Genomic DNA, 12,404 nt, shown 5'->3' with positions numbered 1-12,404 from the left:
TGCCAGCGAAGGTCCCTGGGAGCAGAGCCCGGTGACACGGAGCCGACACTCAGTGTCGCACTCGGTGTTCTCGGGCACCACCTGCCGGCACTTTACCGATCCCTCACACCTCGGCTCTTCCGACAGGCGTTTTCCCTTCCAGAGGCGGAAGCGGGTACCCCGCGGGTCCAGCAGAGCTCTGGAAACAGATCTTTAGATCTTTAGTCCTCCCCACTGCCGCTCCTGGCAGCTAGAGGTGGGCCAGGACAGCCCACCCACCTCCGCAGGAGCAGAAGGTCCAAGGGAGCACCTTGGCCTCTCATCCCACCCCGGGACCTGCAGGCACCCGCCCCAGCTCTCACGCTGCCGCCCAGAGAACAAACTCAGCGGTGCCAACCTCCGTGCTCAGAAGCTTCCTGCCACCAGCAGCCGAAGGTGACATTTCGTCCAAGCTCCTAAGCCCACAACCTGCTCTGTTTATGCTGCTGCTCTCACACCTTTACCCAACAGCTGATCCCAAGCCACAAAATGTAGGTCTCGACTGCGAACACGACTCTAAGCCTTGTGGTCATTCTGACCAGCAGCAAAGGCTGTGATTCACCTTCTTAACCACAGCTAAAGGTGTGTGTTGTGCCAAGATCTGGACTTCAAACCATGAATCCCTATGTCCCTGAATCCCTATTTCCCTGCAGCTCAGAAGCACAGGCACGTAATACTCCAGTTCATGCCTATTCCTAATCCAGACTTATTGTCTCTTTGCAGACAATGGCACCACACACTGCTCTGGAAAGAACAAACTGCTGTTTGTACGGGTCTGTCATTCCAAACCCAGCAGAATAAACACCTCTAAGAGTCACATATTCCCAGAAGGCACAAGAGAATTCGGCATTGTTCGTGTGTGACAAACAGAATCTAAATTTACAAGTGTACGAATCGAACAGGCAATTTCCAGAAGCATTTTAGAATGAGAAGACCATTGAGCTGTCCCTCTTCAAACAAACCTTCTGCCATATGTAAACTATGGAATGAGGAAGAAATTCAGCTCTCAAATTCTCTGGAGATGACACAAAACTCAGTTTGGAAACATTAGCTGACGAAAAATACAAACCTGTTCCTACAACCACAGCTATGAGGAGGAATTGCTTACACTCACCAAATGGAAATTAGAAGTATATTTAATAGCTGGGCTTAGCAAAAGCAAGTGTACAACTATTAAACCCCGTCATACATTTTTTTTTGCCAAAGGATCAACCCTAAGAATAACTAAACCCACCCTGTAAGTATCTCAATGCAAAGAGGATTTGGACATGTGCAACTAATGAAGGATGTATTAATCCTGCTGCGTAAGAATATTTATACCCATACCCAGCGCTGAAGGAAAATCCTGAATATAACCTCCACGTTCAAATATTCCATGAGCAGCTGCCAGTTCCTGATGGCACTTCAGCTCCCAGCCTGGAATGCAACTGTTGGGATGCAAACTGAGGCAGCATTACTGGTCTGTGAGTCCAGTTAAAGGTACAGACCTGCTGCAAATGCAGACACAGCTCTGCTGGTTGAGCAGCACATGGCACTGGTCAGAAACCACCACCATCTCTCTGGTCTGCTCTTCAGTCCAGTTGCAAATATCCCAAAGCAGAAAACTATAATCTCCCTTGAACAACACTTCCATAAAATTCACACTGAAAAGAAATACCTCCTCATAACCAGCATAATTTAACCTTTCTGAGCTTTCAGTTCATTTCAATACTGTTATGGCTGTAAACAATTCCATTAATTCTTTGGGCTTCTCTGTTTCCTTCTACTGAGAAGCTGAGTGAAAAGGAGCTTTTTGTATACTAAAAAAAAAACCCCAAACCCAAAACAAGAGACTCCTCTAGAGGAATTAAAAAGGAAAGGCATAAAAGCTATACACTGTCACCTGGAGGGCCCCTGGATGACAGTCTTTTCTACCTGAAAAATAAAGCTATGCCTGTCTTCTGACATTCCTTCTTTTTTTTTTAAATTCATGGTTGCTTTCTTGCTCTTTACTCAGAAACCTCCACATTATCTGATTGTCACAGCTCAAGGATTGCCTATGATTCCTTAAATTTCTGTATCCTCTCCAAGTTCAAAACCAATATTAAACCTTCCTCTTCTCTCTCCTCCTTCCCCACTTACTCCTCTTTCAGCTCCTTTCTGTGCAGCCATACACTGTCCCTCTCCACCTTTCCTGTTCCTGAGCCATCCACTCCTTCACTGATGAGAAGGGTAACAAAAGGAAACCAACCATTTATGTACCTGATGACATGAAACACACATTTTTATGGAATAATATCACACATTCATGGTACAAAGTTGCAGCTTTCCATCAAATGTGAGATCCTGGATGCTCTGCCACAAGACATGAAACACCAGTTAAGTGCCTTGGGTTTCCAGCACAGAATCACCACCCCTTTCCTCAGCTCTCTTGTCCTGCTCTTTCCAAAGCCCTCATTGCCTTCCAGGTGACTCTTAAATAACTTTTCCTTCCCTTCTGACACTTTCCCACTTATCTCACCAGTCCCTACCCTGATCTAATAAATTCTATTTATTCCTCTTTGTGTTCTAAACTCAGTATCTCATTCCAAAGAATTCCCTCTACAGGGACTGATACAAACTCAGCAAACTGTTCCTATCAAGAGAAGTACTTCAAACATGGAGGCAAGTGTGAAACCTTGAATGAATATTTGTTCCAAAGCAGTGGCAAAGCCACTTCCACCAGCACCCTGCAGGGCCTGGGGGTGCTCCACAGCCCAAACAACTCTGTTACATCCTTGTTCTGCTGCTGCCTTTGCCACTGGTTTCAGTGGACAAATATAGAGGAGGAGGTTATGATTTCTGTTACCACGCTGCACAAGAGCCCTGATCATGAACAAGACTTCATTTGCAGGGCACTATATATAGAACAAAAGACAATCAGTGCTCCAAGGAATTTGCTGTCTGAGACGAGAGACAACACATGTAAATTTTCTACAAGGGAAGTAATGAGATAATAATACTGGCCAACATGAGAAGTGCTAATCATACAGTTGGGATCAAGATTTTTGTTGGCAACACTCTAAGAATTCATTCCAGAATTTTCCAAAAACAACTGTGAAAACAAGCAAGTTGATCCAAACAATATAATTCATCACATTTAAGAAGAGAAATCTAGTTGTTGATACTAACTGTGACTGAAATGCAACTTCTAAAGATTAAGATGCTTTTTTTACTGTATCAGACATAATGCAAAGCTTTTTTTGCACAAAGCAGCTAACAGAGAACAACAGTAAAATTTATGTGAGGGAAAACCTGGATCCTTCATAAGATGTGAAAAATATAAATGTCAGTTCAGCCAATCAATTTTAATTAACTGGAAATCAGAATTGCAAAGACAGACTGCACTAAAGCCTACAAAGTGTTCATGTTCTGTTACTGATGAAATAAAAAGTAACAGCTATTAAATCCAACTATAATGAGGAGGTAATGTTTAGAACCAGGAAACGTTTCTCATCAGTGGAAAGTCTAAAGAAATGCCAGTAACAAGTCCTCACCTTTCCCAGGGCTGATAATGAGATCGATACTGCAAAGGCAGTTGCAGAAATGTTAGTGGGAAGTGTGGGGGGTTGTGCTTTTTGTTCTTTTCATGTTTTCTCACTCCTAAAAGAGGACGATCATAGACACCTACGGGGAGGTAAAGGCACCTACGTGACTCCTTCAGGGTGCCATTCCAGGAGGATATGAACACATGTCACCTCATTCAATCTGCTCACCTCCTGCAAAAGCCAAGGAGGGAAAGAAGCTGCTCCGAATGGGAAATTTAGACAGAAGCTTAACTGAAGTGCTTCGAAGGAGCCTCGGGCACCATTGTCTATACAACAAGGGCAAACATCTTTTCTGAAACATGTACTGATATTCTCCCTCCTCCTTCCTCCGCCCTTTCTGCAGCCCCTGGGAGATGTTTCTCCTCCCCCTCTTTACAGTTTCCTTCTGTGTTTTTGTGCTGCTGAACGATCGCGTTGCCCGAGCAACGGCAGCTGCGGAGGGGAGCAGGGCGAGGGCTCTGGCCCGGTTGAGAGCCATCGGCACCAGCCCCTGCTCTGCCCCCGAGCCGTGTGACAGCAGCAGCCTCAGGAGATGAGCAGTTCAGCTGGGCCAGGTGCCTTGGGCTGGGTCTAACCTCTGGTTTAGGTGCTGGGGATGTCACAGCCACCTTACATTTCTGTTCAATTATGCAGATAATAACCTAACACTCAAGACTGTCAGATGAGTAGTTTGGCTTATCGACACACCCAGGTTATATTCACAATGCAGCCACATTTGTTACACTTTAATTCTGGTCCTGATAGCACTCAGACACACACATTAACTGGTAATTAATCTCCAGAATCGGAATAATCCACCCTGGAAATTTCAGATTATTATGCTATATCTCTCCCACCCTTTGCTCTTTTCACTGTGTATTTTACAATTCAGAAAAGTAACCAGAACAAAAGTGTCTATCAATGACCTTTGCAGATCCACTTCAATATTTGTACTGTGCTTTCTTTTCATCTTTGCTGTCTGCCTCTTGGTACTTGAGCAATATCTGGGAAAATGAGAATGTAGTCTCGCTGCCATTGCTGTGCAAGAAATAATAATCTCTACAAGATGTCCAGCGGAGATTTCTTTTCCAATATTGTTTTATTGGAAGAAATCCTTTTTTTTTTTTTTTCTAAATAGCATTGTGCTTACAAGGTTTTGTGTTCCTACAGTTTATGAAACTCCACGGGTTGCCTCCCCCCCTCTCACGATGGTTTACCATCAAAACGACTGTAATTGGCTACTTGCTGCTCTGCTGATTACAGGAGGGAGGGCTGGGCAGTGCTGCCTGCTTTGCAGCAATTATCACTTTGAACATCAAGTATGGAATAGTCTGTGCTGATATTTCTTAAATAAGCACAGCTACTATGACACTCCACTTTCTTTTTTATTGCTTCTGAAGTAGAAGCACAGTTAGTTAGAGGTTGCAGTTACACACCAGGCGTTAATGGTGAGTTACTGGGAAATGATTTGACCTTTAAAATTTCATTTCAATGTGAGCTTCATTCAGAATTAATTTACTCCAGCTTACCCAACAGCCTTCAGCAGCTGCATGCTTGCTAATCCTGGCCCCTGCACTGTATTTATAGTGCTATTTAAAAAAAAATAATTTAGACTATGTTTATTTTTGTTGAGCAAAAAATAGAGAACAACTGGAGTCAAAGCTCGACAGACCCAACCACAAAAGCTCAGAAACTAATCCTTCGTTTTTTTGCTCTGCTTTCTTCAGAGATAACCTACTTTTCCATTTCCAGCTATCCAGCAGAATAGTCAGTGAATATCACCAGAGCAAAATGCAGTCTGGAATTTATGGCTTACTCAGTCCAGGGAGAAGCCTTAATTAATGAAGTCTGGAGCGCTGTGACTGGATGGCAGATTCCATCAATGGATTTGGAATGAAACTATCGGGGTTTCTCAGTGTAACTGGGAGTTTCAAAACCATCTCTCAAAACAGTGTTAACCTATCTAGGACACAGGGAATTGTGCTTGGGAGGTAGTTGGCCAGGTGCACCAGTGCTGCCTCTTCCAGCAGGGATGCAAATCCAGGCTTCACACCAGGAAGGAGGCTCACGGTCCTGGAGTTTGGGGAAGGAAAAGGCATAAGGCCAAAGCCCCTCAGTGTGAGTCATGGATTTGGATGGGATTACAGAGGGCTGGAAATAGCCCACATTTACTGGATTAGGTCACCGTGCTAAGATCATTAACCTGCCCTCAGGGAAGCACTGCTCCCTCCCTGCTGAGATGTAAAGGGTGAGGATAATTGGCCCATGGGGGTACAAGAAAGACAGAAGAAAGAAGTGAAATAATGGGAAGTCCTTGAAGAAACAACATAAAAAATTGAATATCCTGATTTCCCTTAAAAGGACTCACTGAATAGCACTTACAGACTCCAATCAATATGAACTCTCATCAATACATTTACCATTTATCTGTTTAGCAATACAAACTCTTTTATACTGATAAAGTCCTGCCTGTGATTTGCATTCTGTAAAAGCTGTATCACAAAATTTTATTTAGCTGTGGAGAACTTCAGCAAACCTGACTCTCACATCACATAAGAGCTTTGTGATCAAAGCACGCAAAAAGCTTAGTTATGGCCATCTCTACTCCATAAAACTTGCCAGACTAACATAAAAAAAAATCTCACAAAAACAAGACTGCAATAAAAGTAATATTATCACTTCCTCAAGCTCTAATGAAATGTCTTAGTGGGGAGTGGAGCAAAACCATCTTATATGTGGTAAGGGCACTCACCTGGAAGCAGACCTTGGATGGGCTTTGTACTTTTTCCAGTGAATAATGAATTAAAGATAGGAGATGAATAATGAATTAATTTTAAAACAGAACAACTCCACGAAGCAGGAAGAACAGCTTATGATTTCCTCCCCCAGGTAAGTGTCCTGGCCACTAGGCTATGTAACTAAGTTCACATTTCTTCTCATTCCAGTACCTTTAATCTCTCATTCAGTGCTAATTTCTCCATTAAATCAAAGCTGTGGCTGACCTTTGTGAAGTGTGCATTTGGAGGCTGTGAGTGGAGCACACCAGTCAAGCAGAGAAATAATTAAATCAGCTGGTCAGAGCTTGGCAATAATAAATTGCAGATGACCATGATGATGTGTAACTGTACATTTTGTTCATTCTTGAAGTATTTTACAAACTCCATTCCTTACAAAACTGTCCCTCCAAACTTGCTGGGCCAGTTACAGATGTCTCTAGCTTTCATGAAATTCTACCTCTTCTTTAGACATAACTTTGGATGTTTGAATATTACTAAAATACTACTTGGCTTTTATGGACTCTGGGTCAAAGTGTATTGTCACCTTGCCAGAGAGAATTTTTAAGACAGTTTTTATGTTTTTCAAGATGAAGTGACTGAAAATTCTTGAAGTTGCTGAATAAAACACACAGGTCTAAATCACTTTAAATCCCAGTGGCTGATTAGCAACTGAGTCTTGGATTAGGAGACACCAAATTCTTGTGAAGGAAAAAGAGGCACATAAGGTAACACCAGCACAGTCCTCCCCAGAAAGAGCTGTTTGCTCCAGAGAGTGTTCATCTGACACTGCACCTGCATTGCTTTTCATATGTAGCACCATTTTCTACAGCCTCTAAGGAATGTTTAATACAAAACTGCCACTGTTGGCCTACAAGATAGGCCGACAACAGAAGCCTGGGGCCTGCCACCTGATCGTGCATCCCTGCTAGAATTCCCTGCTGCACCCTGGAGATGGCTAGAAAGGAAAAGAATAAAACCTTGTGGTTTGGCCCATCACCATCTTCTTCAATTTAACAAGGCCTTGCATTTCTCAGCTGCTGCAAACATTAAACCAGAGCCATGGAATCACTCTGGGGAGGGTGGCAGTTACATCTGCACTGCTTTCTTGCATGCTGTCAGCTTTTGTGCACTGAGAATGGCAGTGAGTGACCTTTCCATTCATTGTTTTCAAGCTTTTGATCAAAACCTGATGTATGTTACACTCTAAATTGAGTTACAACACACACAGTGTATCTGAGGTCAAACATTTATAATGGGTGTGACAAACAGAAAATGATCTTCTGTCACTCATTACATATATAGGAAACAGCACCAGTAAAATTATTACATCCACCAGCAGAAAAATGAAATGAGAAAACTGAACCTGAAGTTTCAGTAGGCATGGCAATGTATCAATTAATATATGAAATAATAAATCCATTTTCATCTAGCATGGACTGTCCATTTTTCATATGAGGCTGTATTACTACTTGTGAGAGTTTACACCTGCTCTCTCTATTCCTGGCATACAAAGCATATTTGGCCACACTTTGGGATCCCTTGCTTATGCCTGGGATTTAATTATATCTCAGCTTTGAACTTCACAATGCAAGTTGGTCACAAGCAAAATTCTAGAACTTCATAATTAAATTAAATTATATAATTTGGAAGAGAGACAGCCACTGACCTCTGCCTTCATCCTGTGTGATGCTCCCAGACTCTGGAAAGAGCTCTCCTATGGAATTCAGCTGCTCTGCATTTCATACTCAGGAAGTGGAGAAGTCCGTGGTCACTCGGGTGTTGCCAACCTGAATTAAGGAGAAGATCAGGTGTCAGTAATAAATGTTCTAATTCTGTTATAGCAATAATAACAGTCTGGGCAGCTAAAACCAGCTCAATCTGGGAAACAATCATTTTATGCTCCCTGCACTCCTTACCAACCCAAGAGTCTGCAACACTGAACACCCTTCAGACACCACTGAACTGGCCAGTCTTTGATAGATTTGAACCACTCTCGAGGCAGCAGTTCTAATGCTCAGTAGAATAAGTGTATCCTTAATAACACCTGCATAGATTACAAGCTCTTCAGAGCAGTAATACTTCAGGAGCATTTGGAAGCATACCACTAAGTGGCAGGCCTAGCTAAAAAAAAATATTTAACACTAATTTATTTCAGCAAACATCTCTACACTTATATATTTAACCTAAGGGTTACACTCATAGGACATATTATTCTGCATGTTGAAAAGTGAACTTGCAGACCTTTCCTTGTTTCTCATCCACACAATAATTTAAGTATCCATAGACTTAAAATTCTTCTCTTTTAACTGAAGTTCTCTTGTGAGTCCTAACTCTGCAGATTTATCCATATAATAAAGATGACCCAGCAGCTTTTAAAGAGTGCCAAAATGTGCTAAAACTGAAACAAAACAGCAGTAGCTACATCCAGCTTCATTACAGAGCTATCTGCTATCTGGGAACATGCAGCACAGTGACAACAGCGAGTGACATTCAGTGTTCTTCCTGTTGATACTGGCTGTGGGCTGAGAGCTAAAAGGAGGCTCTGCCAGCAGGCACCCAGGGAATGTGTGACTGCAGTCAAGTGTCTTCCTTTCCCTCTCCTAACAATCCCTCTGGGCTGAGCTCTCCTACTGGCTCTTACAGTGTAATGTGCTCCTCAAAGCAGACAATTCCCACAGCAATCCAAGGAGCAGGTGCAGCACGTAACCAAAGCCTACCTTTGTTCTAGGCTGACACTTGCTGTGTTTTGGCAGGATTTGTTAGATTAGCTCGATAATCATACTTGCACTATGACTGCAGTGATGGCCCAGCAGTGAAAAACCCCAAAAGACCACGCCTTGTGCAGTCTCTCCCTCCAGCACTACAGCAAGGACACACCCGAGGTACCAAAGCAAGAACAGAAAGGAAGGTGGACGCCTGCCATTTCCACACCATTCCAGAGCTTTCTTCTACACTGAGAATTCACTTTAAACAAAATGCAAACTTGCACACATTCTTAGGTGAACATATTAAATATAAAAATAACTGATATTTGGTGGCAAAATCCTTCTCAGCACTGTTTGTGATGCTCAGCGTTTCCCACAGTTCATACAGAGCTAAGAGGATTCTTCACTTGCCTGCTGTAAGTGCTCCCTCTGCTGTTATGCAGAGCAACTACCAGAAAACATGTTCATCAGCCTAGCAAGAGGTGAATTTTCAAACACTCCATCCCGTGAGGGGAAAATCGATACAATTTTCTGAGATTACTTTTCATGCTTATTTTCTGCACAAGCAACTGCTGTCTTATTCCACTCTTCCAAAGTATTGGTGGTATCATTTAGAATAACAATGCAGCTAAGGAAAAAACCCAAACCAACCCATATTTAAATATCCTGCATTTGCCCTAAAAAAGCTTTTTACTATTCTTATTAAGCATACTGCAGAATCATTCCCTGATTTCTAAGTGGATTACAAATCCTGAGTGCAAAAAAAATAAAGGTGATGAAATTAAAGACCCATAAGGAAAATAGTGTTTATTTTAATTTAAAAAGCCTAAGGGCCAAAATCCCTGCTTACAGTCAAAATCACTTCTGAAATGCACAAGAGCAAGAGAATGACTGGGGAGCTGCAGGCACTGAAGTTAAGGGCAGTTTACTGGAGCAAGACACAAAAAGCACAGTAGATGCAAATCACCACCTGTGGATGCAGAAACCCTGATTTTCAGGGAAGGAAAGGCTTTTATTCAGATCACATTATAAACTAGGAGTGCTGAATCCAAAGACATTTATAGGCTGGAATGTGGGTTAAAATTTTAGGTTTGAAAGTTTGTTATTCAAGTTTTGCTGTGTTTACTTTCCTTGCCCATTTCCTCCAATAGCCCAAACCATCCTTTCTGTGATGGGTTGAGATAAAAGACAGAGCTGTAGCTCCCAGAAATAAAAAGTGTGGCTTTCTAATCCACTGTTGACTCAGACAGTGAATTAATGCAGTGTTAGAACATTATTCAACAAAAGGAAGTAATCTTATGAAAAATCAAATACCAAGATCATTATGTATTTGTGTATTTACTTCTCCCTTTCCACACCATAAAACCCCACAATGATCATGACCAATTTCCCAGAACACTGTGGAAAAGCAAGTGGCGACATTAAAATCTAACCTTTTACCTGAAAATATATATACATAAAGAATAGGTTTTTTTCCTGTAAGTAGAAATCTCATAGAATGAGAAGATCAAGAAACACTGGAAGAGAGGGTAACCTGAAAATCCTCCCTTAAAATTATCTGAAATACGGCCAGGAAATATAATAACATGAAGAAATTTGGCATATTTGTATTCGCTTCAAATGTTTTTTGTACAAATGTGGCCACAAATATCACCGGTAAACCCAAAATAAATATACTGTAGAACACTCATGAAAGAACAGGTTAACCTGAAGAAGATGAGGTATTAAAAACAATCCAGCTTTACTAATGTGTTCTGTAACTTTGTGCTGAGGTTTAACCCCAGCTGGGAACTAAACCCCACAGGGCCACTCGCCACCCCCACGGTGGGATGGGGGAGACAATAAAATAAGAAAAACTCTAGGGTTGAGACAAAAATATGTAACACTTGAAGCTGCTTTTTACTCTTCCACCCTGGAGGAACTAAAGTGTTGTCTACCCACATCGTGTTTGGTAATACTTCATGCTTGCCAAGGTGGCCATAAAGCACAGCTTGAGAAACACTGTTTCACATGATGATTTAACTACCAGAACAAGGATGATTTCAGCATCATCACACAAGGTGGTTTAGAATCTCAGTTTAGAACTGAAATATGGGCTAGAGCTGAACAACGCTGCTTCTCTCCACAGAAATCTTCCAGCAGAGAGAGGCACCCATTACATCAATTTAATACCAGACTGCTCTGGGGGGGGGTTCACCAGTTCAAATAAATCTACACTGGATTATGAAAGAGTATCTCTGAAACCTTAATGTCTTCTCCAAACCAAAAATACAGAAGAAACACACTTCTAGAAATTCAAATATGATGGTATCCCATCCCACAGAACCAGAAAAACAGAGGTCAAGGGAAGGGATAGGGCTTAGAGTTTAAGCATGTTTTTAGCGTAATTGCGTTTGAAACTGTAGCACTGACACCCACAATGAAATGAAAGAAATTAGTATTCTAGTAATTACAGTTTTTTAAGCCAAGGAAGGCTGTGGAAATCTTATATTTGTGTAGTTTTTAAGTACAGCATAAGAGAATAGAGTCTTAAGCAAAACTGGAGTCTGCAATGCCGTGAGAAAGGCTGATAGCGACCAAAATATCAGATGTTGATATTGCTTGTTTGGGCTCTGCTCATATTGAATTTAGGATTTAATAAAAGAATAAACTCCACGAATGCCATTTTGGCTGTGTTATGTTTGCAGGGATTTCCTTTGAAGAAAAGGCGAAGCCTCATGGTTTGGGAAGGAACGGAGGATGGGGTTGAGGGTCTTTAAAACATACAGTTTCTGTATGAGAACACAGAAAACAGAACATCCATGATTTGGGAAGAACTAATCTAATTAATCAATGGCCAGAAACAGAAAAGAGTTGTTTCTGTGCAGCAGTTACCCAGCAGGCTCCAGGAGATGAGTTAATGAACTAATTTGTATGTTTTTGGATGAAACTGTTAAAATAGCCTCAGCCAGTACTCATGTAAGTAAGTCTTCATTCCGCTAGAGCCTTTCCCATATTCCATTCATAAGCATAAAAAGCACCCAACGAGTAATTTCCAAACCAGTGAAAGTGACTCTCAAAACTCCTTTATTCTTAACCTTCCCATAGCTTTTCCAATTTTAAAAATCTTTGCCCTACGAACCCAGACATAAACCTGGCATCGATCTCGGGGAATCACAGGTGGCCAAGTGCCCGTGAGGTGTTTTTAAACTGCCTCCTCAGGGGCCGGGACACCGAATTCTGGGATTTCACGCTGCAGGGCAGACGTAGGGATACACAGCTCCCTGGAAAACCCGCCGTCCCGAAAACAACAATCCCACCGACAGCCACCACATTGCGCAGAGGAACCGGCACCGACGGCTGAAAGACCCTTCCCTCAC

The 12,404-nt window shown here is 42.0% G+C and overlaps 1 protein-coding gene across 1 annotated transcript in view; it reads left to right on the top strand.

The window, feature by feature from the left end:
- Nucleotides 1-11,346: 11,346 nt before the first annotated feature.
- RPS27A (ribosomal protein S27a) overlaps nucleotides 11,347-12,404 on the top strand; it is a 3,333-nt gene continuing 2,275 nt past the window's right edge. Inside the window, exon 1 of the mRNA XM_029961644.1 lies at nucleotides 11,347-11,352. Coding sequence (XP_029817504.1) covers nucleotides 11,347-11,352 — 6 coding nt within the window. The remainder of the gene's footprint in view (nucleotides 11,353-12,404) is intronic.

Source organism: Manacus vitellinus, unplaced genomic scaffold (genome assembly GCF_001715985.3).
Source record: "Manacus vitellinus isolate BGI_N305 unplaced genomic scaffold, ASM171598v3 scaffold_38_pilon, whole genome shotgun sequence".
Lineage (NCBI taxonomy): Eukaryota > Metazoa > Chordata > Aves > Passeriformes > Pipridae > Manacus > Manacus vitellinus.
The sequence above is the reverse complement of the archived record's forward strand: the minus strand, read 5'-3'. Positions and strand labels throughout refer to the sequence as shown.